The sequence below is a fragment of the Anabrus simplex genome, chromosome 1 (assembly GCF_040414725.1).
Source record: "Anabrus simplex isolate iqAnaSimp1 chromosome 1, ASM4041472v1, whole genome shotgun sequence".
Taxonomy (NCBI): domain Eukaryota; kingdom Metazoa; phylum Arthropoda; class Insecta; order Orthoptera; family Tettigoniidae; genus Anabrus; species Anabrus simplex.
In genome coordinates, this window is record NC_090265.1 from 45,690,329 (window position 1) to 45,704,713 (window position 14,385).

Consider the following 14,385-nt stretch of genomic DNA (forward strand, 5'->3'; position numbering starts at 1 on the left):
CTTTAACCGAAACCTTCATTCATCGAAATGTCGGACCTCTGATTTGTGTTAATAAAATTCATTTTTAGCCCGTATTGTCGACCTTAACAAGTGTTATGGTACTTTTAGCAGAATTCCACCTATGCAAAACAAAAGCATTCCATTTAGGATTTAATAAACTTATGGTACATGTTTAGTCCTCATTGGAAGACATCTTCAGTCATCATTGTTCAAAAGACAAAAGAGAGAACATGGATGTATCTATAAGACTTCGAAAGACACTGGAGAATCTTGGCGTCTGGTCATGTCTCTGATCCAGATTTGTCACATTAAATATCGTCACACTATCACGCATGCATCTTGAATAAAAACTACTATGTCTGTATAAAACACAGCATTATAAAAATATACAACTTCCATAACACACATTTTACACGTGCGAAAACATTGTGGTATCTGTCAATAATGGACTATAGTCTTAGACTCTGTGCCATGATTTAATGTTATTTTGAAAGGAATAAATTTAATTCATATTTTTAAGTTGGAAAAAACCCCTCAGTGACTCAGACGGCAGGGCGTCAGCCTTTCAACGCTGGATACTGTGGTTCAAATCCCAGTCATTCCAAGTGACATTTGTGCTGGGCAAAGTGGAGGAGGGACAGGATTTTCTCCGGGCACTCTGTTCCTGTCATCTTTCATTACAGCTACACTCTCCACTATCATTTCATTTCATCTGTCAGTCATTATTCATTGCCCCAGAAGAATGCGACAGACTTCAGGAGCCGGCACAATTCCTATCCTCGCCGCAAGATGGGGGCTTCATTCATTCCATCCCTGACCCGATCATTGACTGGAAAACAGGTTGTAGGTTTTCATTTTCATTGTAAAGGTGGAATTCTGCTAAAAGTGCCATAACACTTCGGAAGACACGTGAAATTATATGTTATTATTCTTATTCCTATTCTTCTCATCATTTATTATCATGCCGCTATATAGAGTGTGGGATATACTGTAGTCCGATAACCAGAGTGTGAAGAATGTGGCTACGTAGGTCTACTTTAAGCACTGAGTGCTCTGAGCACTGCCAATTAAATTACTTGCAGGGCGCTGACGATGTCAAACAAGATCGATGCACACCCCCAAACAAAGGCTAATGTAGTTTAAAAAATCGATGCGTAAACACAGCAAGTGGATTTCAAAAGAGAATTCCCAAACTGGAAACACAGTGATGCGTACAAAATTAGGCTCTTCACGCACTGGATAGAAAAGACACCTGCCAGCCACTGTGACAGTGAGACTACGCCTCTTTATGCCATCGCATATCTAATTGATTCGCAGTGAATAAAGGATGGTATTTACGTCATTTACGTGGAAAGAAATAGACATTTTTGCGTAAGTTCTCTTTCCCAGATCTTGGCGAGTTCGTTGGTCGTAGGTACAGTGTGTGTCATACATGACGACAGTTCCAGCTTTACTATCGGATTTCTGTGGTAGTTGGCAGTGTGAAGAGGTGTGTATTACGACAAACAAAAAATGCACAATCCCCGAGGCTGAGTGACTAACAAGACGTGGGAAAAATACATGCCTCGAGTGGAAATTGAACGTAAGGAATCTCTGACCGTGTTGCAAAAGAAGCGGACCAGTTCAGTAAAGCTACGAGGACCTAATGAAACAAATAGGCCTATATCTACTTTGTACATTAGTTGATTCTTCATTTTGCATGCGATTTATTACATTTATGTTAGCCATTTTCACTTACATAATTAATGAAAAATGAAAATCTACAGTCTGTTTCCAGTTTCAACCGAAGCCTTTTGCACCCCTCTGTGGCAATGATTATCGACTGACAGATGAAATGGAATAATTTTGGGGAGTGTTGCTGGAATGAGAACCGGAAATGAAAACAGGAGAAACCTGTCCCGCCTCTGCTTTGTCCAGAGCAACTCTCACATGGAATGACTGGGATTTGAACCACGGAACCTAGTAGTGAGAGGCCAGCACGCTTCAGCTTGAGTCACGGAAGCTATTATGCGCTTATAAAGATTCTTCTTCTTCTTCTCATTATTATTATTATTATTATTATTATTATTATTATTATTATTATTATTATTTTTATTATTATTGTAATTCTCGATTGATTTCCTGAATGTAATCACAGGCTTTTGTTCCGGGTTGAATTTCTGAGAAGCTGGTCACCTTAACAATATCTCAAGTTTCCTTACAAGGAACAACAATCTCAAACAATGTGTGAGGAACTTCATTATTAGGGGCTTGCACCACTGTGTGAGCTGAGCTATTCCTCATACCCTTCCACCTAAAACTTGCTAACTTCCTCTCACTTTAACTCACTAACCAAAAATGTATTTGAGCAATTTGTATCTTCCTCCATGCAATTGTTGGAAGTGACGCCGGAATGTAGGCGTCGCAAACGAGCCATTGTTGTCCGAAGGGCGCCAAGAGCTCATTAGGACGTAATTAACTTCCGCAGTTCATCCGGTGGATTCCGAACAGCATGCCGGGAGGAAGTTTGTCAGTCCGGAAAAGAGGCGGGGCTGTCTTCAGCGACATAATGACAACCACCTGTCCTATGCAATTAGAAGGAGCTCGTCTCTCAGGTCGATAAACAAAGGTAGACCAGGGCAATGTATCTCAGTAATGGTTCCGGTTACGAACAGTGGTAGTGGTGATAGACGTCTAATAATAATAATAATAATAATAATAATAATAATAATAATAATAATAATAATAACGCGGCGAGTTGGTCGATGTTTTGCAAAATGTCGGTGTGTTATAAAGCATAGAACAGTCTTCAAGACTTTAAAACTGTTAAATTTCCTTCAACAGAAACATCATCATTAAAAGTAATGAAATGAAATGGCGTATGGCTTTTAGTGCCGAGAGTCCGAACACATATTCGGCTCGCCAGATGCAGGTCTTTTGATTTGACACCCGTAGGCGACCTGCAAGTCGTGAAGCAGATGAAATGATGAAGGAGACGATACATACACCCAGCCCCCGTGCCAGCATAATCAACCAACTATGGTTAAAATTCTTAACCTGTCGGGAATCAAACCCGGGACTCCAGCGACCAAAGGCCAACACGCTAACTATTTAGCCATGGAGCCAGACCTCTAAAGTAATAACAATCACTATACATTATGTTTGGAACATTAAATTATTCGGTCTCAAAGACGATGCCTGGTGGTGTATTTCCAAAATTCGGTATCTCTTGGGTTAAACGAATCATTGGACTTATCAAGGCATAGCTAAAATACAGGGTCCAGCGAGAAATGGAACCCGTCAGCTTTTGCAGCTTCTCGTGGCCCTTACCTTTCTTTTGCTGTCTTCGAAGTATCGGACCTCTTCCATCTTTCCCCTAATTACCGTTAAGACAGGATGGTTGCCCGATTTTACTTCCTGTTAAAACTAGAATCGTCGCCACCACCAACACCAGTCACAGTGTAAAATCATGAACTTGTAAACAATTCAGTTAATCCTACAATACTAAAATACTTAAAATTAACGTGTATGCACCATATAAGTGCGCACTGCTCCTCCCCACTCATTGATCGATATGGATGACGCTATCGTAGCGTTCAGATGCATGTGTGAGGAGCGAACGCCGGGAGAGTTCAATTTTGGTAAGTCACGGCGTTTACCGGGCGAGTTGGGCGTGCGGTTAGAGACGCGCGCGGCTGTGAGCTTGTATCCGGGAGATAGTAGGTTCGAATCCACTGTCGGCAGCCCTGAAAATGCTTTTTCCGTGATATCCTATTTTCACACCAGGCAAATGCTGGGGCTGTACCGTAATTAAGGCCACGGCCGCTTCCGTCCATCTCCTATGCCTTTCCTGTCCCATCGTCGCCATAAGACCTATCTGTGTCGGTGCGACGTAAAGCCAGTAGCAAGAATGTCACTGCGTTTTTTCTTACGTATTGTTAGTAGTGTAGTGACGCATAATCGGTGGTACGTAAGACTTACGTATTAATAGTATGTACTGTAACAGGTACTTGGATGTTGTCTTATGCTCTAGGTTGCCCATTCCGGATGGTTGATTTATACTTATTCGGCATGTGAGTTTCCAGAACACAATGGATAAACAAGTAGTGAAATACAAGGAGTCCGCCTCTGTGGTGTAGTGGTTAGTGTGATTAGCTGCCACCCCCGGAGGCCCGGGTTCGATTCCCGGCTCTGCCACGAAATTTGAAAAGTGGTACGAGGGATGGAACGGGGTCCACTCAGCCTCGGGAGATCAACTGAGTAGAGGTAGGTTCGATTCCCACCTCAGCCATCCTGGAAGTGGTTTTCCGTGGTTTCCCACTTCTTCTCCAGGCAAATGCCGGAATGGTACCTAACTTAAGGCCACGGCCGCTTCCTTCCATCTTCATTGTCTATCCCTTCCCATATTACCATTCCCCCGCAAGGCTCCCGTTCAGCACAGCAGGTGAGGCCGCCTGGACGAGGTACTGGTCATCCTCCCCAGTTGTATCCTCAGACTCAATGTCTCACGCTCCAGGACACTACCCTTGAGGCGGTAGAGGTGGGATCTCTCGCTGAGTCCGAGGGAAAAGCCGACCCTGGAGGGTAAACACATTAAGAAGAAATAGGAGGAGTTCATTTGCCGTAGTGTTGAGGAGCTAGGTGAAGATGAGAGCGAGGAAGACAACCGTTTAGAAACTGAATCTGAGCACGAAGACTGTCCGATGACGATCCGAACTATACATCCAGTGTGGTGGTGGTTCCAAAGATAATGTTGATTGTGATCCAGATTTACAAGCCTCTGTTGAAACTAAGCAAATTGAGCGGCCTTCAAAAAGGAAATCCCCAAAAAAGGAACTAGGAAGACAATAACAGAAGCGACCACTTCAAACTGCTCACCTTCAGTCTCTCAACCTTTTTAAGTGGACAAACTCTTTGATAAGTATGGGCATATATGGAAAACAACTAGTTCAAACACAGAAAAATACCCAAGAAAGAACATAGTTCATACCCGACTAGGACCTACTTCGAGCGTAGAAGCTGATCCACTTAGGTGTTTTGAATTATTTTTTTATTCCTTAATAACAACATGCCAACGGCCGCAGCCGTGATGAAACCCCGGATTCCGTGAGATCTCCGAAGTTAAGCAACAATGGGCGTGGTCAAGATTTGGATGGGTTGCAACGTGCTGTTGGTGAGGGGTAAGGGAATGGAGGAGCGAAAAGGAACTGGCCACCCTACCGTACGTAAACTCCGGCTCAGGCACACCTCTGCGGAGGTTCGGACCTGCCTTCGGGCAGAATACACACTTACCGTTACCCTTACTTCGTAAGTCGTAAGTCTTATATAATATATTATAATGTGGAGTACGCTTATTGTTTTAGCGTACATATGGATATGCACGTACATTTTACGTATTTTAGTATTGCACAACTAGCGAATAATGTTAGTACTTACTCTAGAGTTAAATTAAAGGGTTTATGGCCTTGAAAATAGTTTTATTCCGACTCCTTGGCTGAATGATCAGCGTCAACGCCTTCGATTCGGAGTGCCCTGGGTTTGATTCCCAGCCAGGTCTGAGGTTTAAGCCATGTATAGTTCATTACTGTGGCTCAAGGACTGGGTATGTGTGTTTGTTCCAATATACATCCCATCTTGTACACACAATACACCACAAAGCACAGCAGGAACACCCAATACTGTATATATTCTTCCACAAAAGAACGACTCAGGAAAGGCATTCGACCGTAAAATTGGGCCAAATCACCATGTACGACACGGTTCGCACCCACGACCTGGCAAAACTGTGGGAATTAGATACTGACTTCTTGTCTTTTTTGTTTGGTTATTAGCTACTTGTGTAACGCTGCACGAACTCTTCGAAAGTTTCCGGTGACAGAGGGATGGGGTTTACGTCAACGAATCCTATCCATGAAATGTTATTGTAATTTTTGTCCTAAATGGAGGATAGTAATTGCTTTCACGCAAATCAACAGTAAAATTAGCGGCAAATTAATTAATGCTATTATTAGTAGGAAATAGAGATACGTAACCATGGCCACTATTTCGATGTAGACACGACTCTCTTCTGTGGCATTCCGCTTCATCGTCCCGCCTTTTGTTTCCTACCTCAGGTCCAGGGCTAGCACCGACCAATGAAAATGTTGTCTGTGAATTCTCAATATCTTTGTACATCAAGACTAACGCAGGCAGTTCACATGGGAAAATGAAGGTGAAATGTACATCGTAAATAACACAAAAAATATTTTTTGTTGAGAGAATAATAGCACGATCCCTGGACCAATTATTTAATTAGTTATGGAGTTATGGGCACAAGTAAACAACTCGCCCCACCAGTTAACATTAAATGAATCAAAGCAAGGCGAAGCAAAGAAGTTTAAAGACGATGGATGCTTTTTTTTTTTTTTTTTGCTAGTTGGTTTACGACGCACCGACACAGATAGGTCTTGCGGCGACGATGGGACAGGAAAGGGCTAGGAGTGGGAAGGAAGCGGCCGTGGCCTTAATAGAGGTACGGCCCCAGCATTTGCCTGGTATGAAAATGGGAAACCACGTAAAACCATCTTCAGGGCTACCGATAGTGGGGTTCGAACCTACTATCTCCCGAATACTGCATACTGGCCGCACTTAAGCGACTGCAGCTATCGAGCTCGGTAAAGACGATGGATGAGCAAAGACTTCACACACACAAGTGTTACATGAACAAAAGACGTACTGAATTTTTATGACGCAGTAGATTTCATAGTCGTAATGTAGGAAAATATCCGCCCATGTGGTGTACCTGTAGTGGTTAGCGTGATTAGCTGCCAACCCCTGAGGTGCAGGTACGATTCCCGGCTCTGCCGCGAAATTTGAAAAGTGATACGAGGACTTGAACCGGATCCACTCAGCCTCGCGAGGTCAGCTGAGTAGAGTTGGGTTCGATTCCCCTCTCAGCCATCCTGGAAGTGGTTTCCCCGTGGTTTTCCACTTCTTCTCCAAGCTAATGCCGGGATGGTACCTAACTTAAGGCTACGGCCGCTTCCTTTCTTCTTCCTTGTGTATTCCTTCCAATCTTCCCATCCCCCGCCCACAAGGCCCCTGTTTAGCATAGCAGGTGAGGCCGCCTGGGCGATTTACTGGTCCTCCTTCCCAGTTGTATACCCCGACCCAAAGTCTCATGCTCCAGATCACTGCCCTTGAGGTAGCGGAGGTAGGATCCCTCGCTGAGTCCGAGGGAAAAACCAACGCTGCAGGTAAACAGATTAAGAAAGAAGGAAAGAATGAATGTACGCAAATATGTATATATACTTCATTCCTCTAGTAATAATTATATTTATTAATTTACCGTTAATTTTCCTCTTACTTTGCGTAAAAGCAATTATTATTTTCCATTTAGGACAAAAATTATAATGACGTTTCATGCATACGATTCGTTCACGTACCAAGAGAGAGGAAATGGCTAGGATTAGGAAGGTAGCGGCCGTGGCCTTAATTAAGGTACAGCTCAAAATTTGCCAGGCGCACAATTGGAAACCACGGAAAACCATCTCTAGTGCTGCCGACGGTGTGATTCGAATCCACATTCTCCCGAATGCCAGACTTACAACCGCGCCACCCTAACCGCACGGCAAACTCGCTCGTTATTTCTCGTTATTATTGTACACTTACGTAAGTTCAGGTTGCGCTGGGATGGACGTTGAGCCAAGTATTTAAATAACAATCATTACAGCATCTTCACTATTTCCTTCTGTCAATGAGCTCACCGGAATGGGTCTGTACAGATCCACCTGGCCCGACTTCCCTTTGTCACAGCTGAACCTGAAGTTACAAGCATTTAATTGAGTTCCTCTTTTCTCTTACGTTTAACGAGATATTACTGAATCATTAAAATAAACAATGCTATACAAAACAATTAATTAGCTTTTGAAACGGGGAGAAGTTTTTCGAGCGTGAAAATGGTGCAGCACTTTTTTTTTTTGCCTCACTTTATTCTTCACATTAAAGACAAAGCAGTCTTGACTACAGTCTAAGGAAGCTACGCGAATCGCTTGGCTTAATTTGTGCCGAGTTCTCTACCGTGACAATGTTAATAAAGATCTACGAAGTTCATCATTATAAAGTTAGAATCGAGATAATTCGTGTCTGCGTGTAATGAGGTGTAGTTCTAGACATTGACACGTGTACAGTGTGCCTATCTACGGCTCTTCGAGGAGATGATTTATTAACAGTCATCCCATACGTCTGACAAGGGAATCTTGTGAAAATGTTGCTCGCGTTGGAAAATGCAAAGTATCGAATTTGGAAGAACTATTATAGGTATATAAACATTCTGAAAATACTAGCAGCACATGTCGGCATGTTCAAGATATATCTACCCAGCTGTAAACAACGTGCAGCAAATTATATTATATTAGTAAACGTATTCTATTAAAATTCACAGTATTTGGGCCCGAATGAGAAGTATTTTAAGACACTGACCGTTTCATAACACTTGTTAATATTCATATGCAATTCCTTATTTGTTTTTATTAATGGGATCATGGCTACCATACCATAATTCAGCCAGTTAGGTCGGGATGAGTGGCTCAGGCGGTTGAGGCGCTGGCCTTCTGATCCCAACTTGGCAAGTTCGATCCTGGCTCAGTCCAGTGGTATTTGAAGGTGCTCAAACACGCGAGTCTGGTGTCGGTAGATTTACTGGCACGTAAAAGAACTACTGCGGGACTAAATTCCGGTACCTTAGCGTCTCCGAAAACATTAAAAGTAGTTAGTGGGACGTAAAGCAAATTAAATTATTATACCAGAGAGCTGATGGCCCGTACTCCACAACTCTTCTTTATACAGAGCCTTGGGGGAATGTATGCAATAATAAAGTATAAGATATCTAGGTCGAAATTTCATCCGTTTTATAGATAAATTCGCCAAACCTGACATGCACATAAACATGTGTTAGAATATAATGTCCTATTTTTAAGGAAGTAAAATATGCACTTGTTTCTAATGGATGTGATTTCAATATTGTAAAATTCTCTGATGACATGAGGAACATTTCCACAGAACCCGTCACTGCTTTGAACATGAATTTGTTACAGTGACTACATGAAGGCAAATAAAGAACTATGTGAAACATAACTTGCTCAAATGTCTTAGTTTTTTAAGAAAAATATATTTTAACATTTCTTCTTCTTCTTCTTAATCTGTTTACCCTCCAGGTTTCGTTTTTCCCTCAGACTCAGCGAGGGTCCCACTTCTACCGCCTCAAGGGCAGTGTCCTGGAGCGTGACAAATTGGGTCGGGGGATACAACTGGGGAGGAGGAACGGTATCTCGCCCAGGTGGCCTCACCTGCTATGCTGAACAGGGGCTTTGTGGGGGGGAGGGAGAGGGGTTGGGAAGATTGGAAGGGATAAACAAGGAAGAGAGAGCGAGGCGTCCGTGGCCTTCTGTTAGGTATCATCTCGGCATTTGCCTTGAGGAGAAGTGGGGAACCACGGAAAACCACATCCAGGATGGCTGAGGCGGGAATATAACCCACCTCTAGTCAGTTCACCTCCCAATGCTGAATGGACCCTGTTCCAGCCCTCGTACCACTTTTCAAATTTCGTGGCAGAACCGGCAATCGAACCCGGGCGTCCGGGCGTGGCAGCTAATCACACTAACCACTACACCACAGAGACGGATATTTTAATGTTTACAAAAAGTTATCATAAATATACATGCATAAGTGAATGAATATCTTCTTTCAAAATGCATCTGGAAGAAACTGCCAAATAATTGTAAAATGAAGGGGCACGCAGCTGTGTGCTTGCATCCCGGAGATAGTGGGTTCAAACCCCAGTATAAGAGTAACGTGTTTGCCTGTTACCCAGAAGCCCGGGTTCGATTCTAGGCCAGTTTATGGATTTTTACCTGGATCTGAGAGCTGGTTCGAGTACCACTCAGTCTACGTGATAACAATTAAGCAGCTATCTGACGGTGTGATAGCAGCCCGAGTCTAGAAAACAAAGAATAATGGCCGAGAGGATTCGTCGTGCCGACTACACGACACCACGTAATCTGCAGTCCTTCCGGGTGAGAATGTTCATATATATATTATTAGTATTATTATTGTTATTATTAATTTACCTAATGATATTTAAAAAGTATTTATTCCCCTAAATATCCAAGTTTTAGAAATTTTTCTCTCAGAGACGGAACTACGTTTGATCCATATTGACGAAGAGTTTTTTTTAAGCGAACACTTTAAAAACACGAAAGAGAACCGTCTCGTATCTATGCCATCCTACATATACCTCACTCTTGTAAAACCTTCAGTTATTATGTTCAATATATTTTAATTATCTTTATTAAATTTTAAATGTATTGTACATTTGTATAACATCAAATACGTTTGTGAATACGCCTAACCTCAAATTCCGTGTAGTCGAAAACTGTAGAGAATTCTGTAATATTCGTATATTGGGCATAATCCACTACCTTTTTGCTACATATAGAGGTTTCTAGAAACTTACTGTAATTATTTATTATAGAGATAAGTGTAGAAACATTAGGAATGTTATCGACTTGTCCACTTGTGTTTATAAAGCGTTATCGAATATTCGAGTTTGGTCTACTTCAATCGACAGGTGGGTCGACCGATTAATTCTTTACGTTTGGATGTGTTCCATTCAGAGTGTTGCAAGAACATTTTGAAAAGTCGATATTTCTAGACTGTTTGTCGAATAGTATATATATCGAGCTGACAGGCCAAGAGTCAACGAGAGAGTCAGTCGGCAAGTCTGAGAGAGACAGTGCAGTAAGGGAATGTAGAGTGTGGGTTAGAATGAGTTGATATCGGTACTATTCAGAATCGACTGTGTGATGGCGAAGTGAACAACCAGTGTGAGAACCAGTGTGGTTCCCTGAATAGTTTAGTGTTGTGTATAGTTGTGTATAACTGTGTGTTGTTAAAGAATGGACGTAACGACAATAAAGTGGTTTTATGCAAGAAAGTGAACGTATCTCGTGTGATATCTATTTACACCAAAATAAAATCGCACTGAGAACGATAACCTGCTTGACAGGGTCAGTCTTCTTGCTAAGTTAATATTGTTGCTGTTTATGATTTGACCACTAATTTTAACAGCCTTTAAAAATAATAATAGTCTTGTTCCAAGTAAAATCAAATTGAATTAAATAAACCACTAAAGATTGATAAGGAAATTTTGTAAAGAAAAAGTTAACTGCGTTGTTTGTTTCTTCAGAATAATTTAACCCTAGGATACATACACTTTCTTTCCTACACATTTACATATCCCGGGTCCATTGGACCCTTAAGTAATTACATCGGTATTAGGCATAGGTTTAGTTACTTGCCCGGGAAGAAGTACATGATATTAAGAAATTTGTTTTAATTTGCAGCATTTCACATTTCAATTAATGTCACATCACAATTCAACAATATACTACTGTTTTACATCGCTAAAAATCTTAACTCATTTGCTTGACACTTACATAATATGGCACGTAAGTTTCTAGCTCGATTACACTTTGTCAACCTCTGCAATGATTGCGTATTACCCAGATATGTTCCTGTCACACGCTCTTTCAACATTTCGAACACACCATTTTGCTTTCCCTGCCTTTGACGGATGGACATTATGCACATAATTCTTTTCACCTCGCCCCGCTGGTTGTTCCTGTCACAATCTGCTAAAGCAGGGATGGTAATAAAATTCTCCATATAAAAGTAAGCAGATTTTTGGAGAAATAGATTGGCAGACCTTCGGATCATATATGGCTGGATCATTTCGACTGAAAGATCTTTGATGAACAATTTCCTTTTATGAGAAATATCTTGGTGATATGAGGGATGTAGCACACAGTAAATAGCGAACGCATTTAAACGAACACACGCAAAATATTATACCCCAGCAAACTGGGCCAACGCCTCGTTGGGCTCTTGCAAGTGAAATTGTATACCTTTTGATCCGTTACGTCCGCGCCTCCTTTGGTTTTATTGTAGTCGTTATGACAAATACATCAAATGTGAGAAATGTGCTGAAGCACATCTCCCTCCAAGCAAAGGTTCATAACCAACTGCAGGCCGTCAACAATGCCCAAGGAGACCGCTACTATTGCTCAGTCTTGTACAACTTCTAGTAGATCACAGCAATGAATGTAGGTGGCAAGACAGTACATACCGGGAAATGTAACAAGAAATATAAGGGTCCAACGGATCCAGATTAGGTAAACTCGTCGTGTGAAGGAAAATCAATTAAATTGTTCCAAAGAAGAAACTAATGAGGTGTTCTTTCACAATGGATAGCAAAAGATGCGCGAAACTTCTGTGTCAAGAACTGCTGAAATAAAATTATGCTGAAATTCTTACCGGGTCCGATGGACCCATGGTATGAATTCTAGGGTTAGCGAGGGATGTACGGTATACAATCTCTCCTGTTGTGCTATACCTCGAGACAGCTACACTCTGTTATTTGTTGTTAATTCAGTTTTCTCAGTACTTTATCAACGTTTGCTTCTTTTGAGACCACTGTCATTGATGCATCAATCAATATGTTATAATAGCAATTATGTAAATTGAATATGAGTACTTACCGGAAATGAGTTTGGTCCCAACGCTCTCCCAGCTCGTCCCGTTGGAGTAGAGCGTGCTGGGACTAAGGGAAGAGAACTTGTTGTCCCGCAGGTCCAGAGACAAATGAGGGACATTCTCCAGTCTTGAGAACAAGCCCGAAGGTAACTCCTCGATCTGAGTACCTCGGATTTGTAGCACCAATTCGTAATTGTTCTCGATGCCATCGAAGGCATCCGCCGCTATACTATGTAAGTCTATCCCCGTGATTTCGAGATGTCGTAGTTTGGGGTTGAACGCCCCGATCAGCTGGTCCGTTAGAACAGGTTCCAGAACACGCACTGATAACTTGCGGAGTGATGGCAGACTAGACAAAGCGCTGCCCAGTCTGAAGCGGTACTTCTCGATTTTCGGCCACGTCTGGATGCGGAGAGTCGTCAGGAGATGCAGGCGTGTCAGCGTATCAGCATCGAATCGCTCGAGTTGTGGCAAGTCTTGGACGTCCAGCGTCTGCAGCCGCGACAACCCGGCGAAGCTCTCCTTTGTGATGATCTGTAACAAAAGAAAGAAAAGAAAAATGTTTTGTTATCCATTTAAGGGAAAGGAAAGGTGAAGTCAAACACGACATTGTGTACGTCTGAATATCCGCTACATTCATCGCCCCGTAGAGTTGGAAAGAAATTGAGTAAATGTAATCTAATTACTAGTTATCAACTTCAGTGTCAATTGGCACTGATCTACATTTAGGGCAGTCGCCCAGTTGGCAGATTCCTATCCGTCATTTACCTAGTCTTTCCTTAAATGAATGGAAAGTATTTGGAAATTTACTCAACATCTCCCTTGGTAAATTATTCCAATACCTAACTACTCTTCCTATAAACAATATCTGACCCAATTTGCCCTCTTGAATTTGAACTTAATGTTCATATTGTGATCGTTCCTACTTTTAAAACACAGCTCAAACTTATTCGTCTACTAATATCATTCCCTGCCTGCTATCATTTCTTGATGGATACAGTACTTTTGCATCCATCTCTTGGCACAGGCCAGAGTAAAGTGTAGCTTCCACTGAAGTCCCAGTCTCATCCATGGCTGTGACAATATGGAAGCTGCTGGGTTATGGGTGGTGCTGATTAATGACATTCAGAGCTCAACCAGTGTGTCTGAATGTCATGGAAGGTGTTGTTCATAGGGTTAGTTGTGCTACAATAGCACTGTCTGGCCCAGTGAGGAAAGCAATGGCAAACTACCTCACTCCTCATCTTGCCTAGTTCGCCTCATTTTGGTACTGCCATTGGTTTCTGTGGTTTCCCTATAACTGCACAGCCTTTGGTGATGCTATTTGAGGATCCAACCAGCCTCTGGGCTGATGACCTAACAGACAGAATATCATTCCATGACATCTCTCCACTGACACTTCGGAACATACCAGTTAGTCAGCCAGCTAGTCTCCTTTCACTCAGCTTTTCCCAGTCCAAATTTTGCAACATTTTCGTAATGCTCCTATTTTGTCGGAAATCACCCAGAAATAATCGAGCTGATTTTTCTTTGGATAATTTCTAGTTCTCGAATCAAGTAATCGATGATGTAGTTAATTTCCATTCTACTACAGTGGAACCAGAGCCGGATGAGGTACCTTCTTACTTCTCCAGTACTTCTAAAGACATCAAATATCAAACTTGTCTTACAATATCCATTACTGTTTGGATTGCTCTTAACATTAAACACAGGTATTCCTTCAAGTGTCCCCATAAGGTGTCCTTTTCAGTAAATGCCAAAATGTGTTTTTCCTTAAGAGATCCCAGGAATATAAGTTTTTCTGTTCCCAGTCAAACACATTGAATCATGCCACTT

At 42.0% G+C, this 14,385-nt stretch overlaps 1 protein-coding gene across 1 annotated transcript in view; it reads right to left on the reverse strand.

The window, feature by feature from the left end:
- LOC136873803 (chaoptin) overlaps positions 1–14,385 on the reverse strand; it is a 354,515-nt gene that overhangs the window by 163,036 nt on the left and 177,094 nt on the right. The window contains exon 6 of the mRNA XM_068227078.1: positions 12,555–13,083. Coding sequence (XP_068083179.1) covers positions 12,555–13,083 — 529 coding nt within the window. The remainder of the gene's footprint in view (positions 1–12,554; positions 13,084–14,385) is intronic.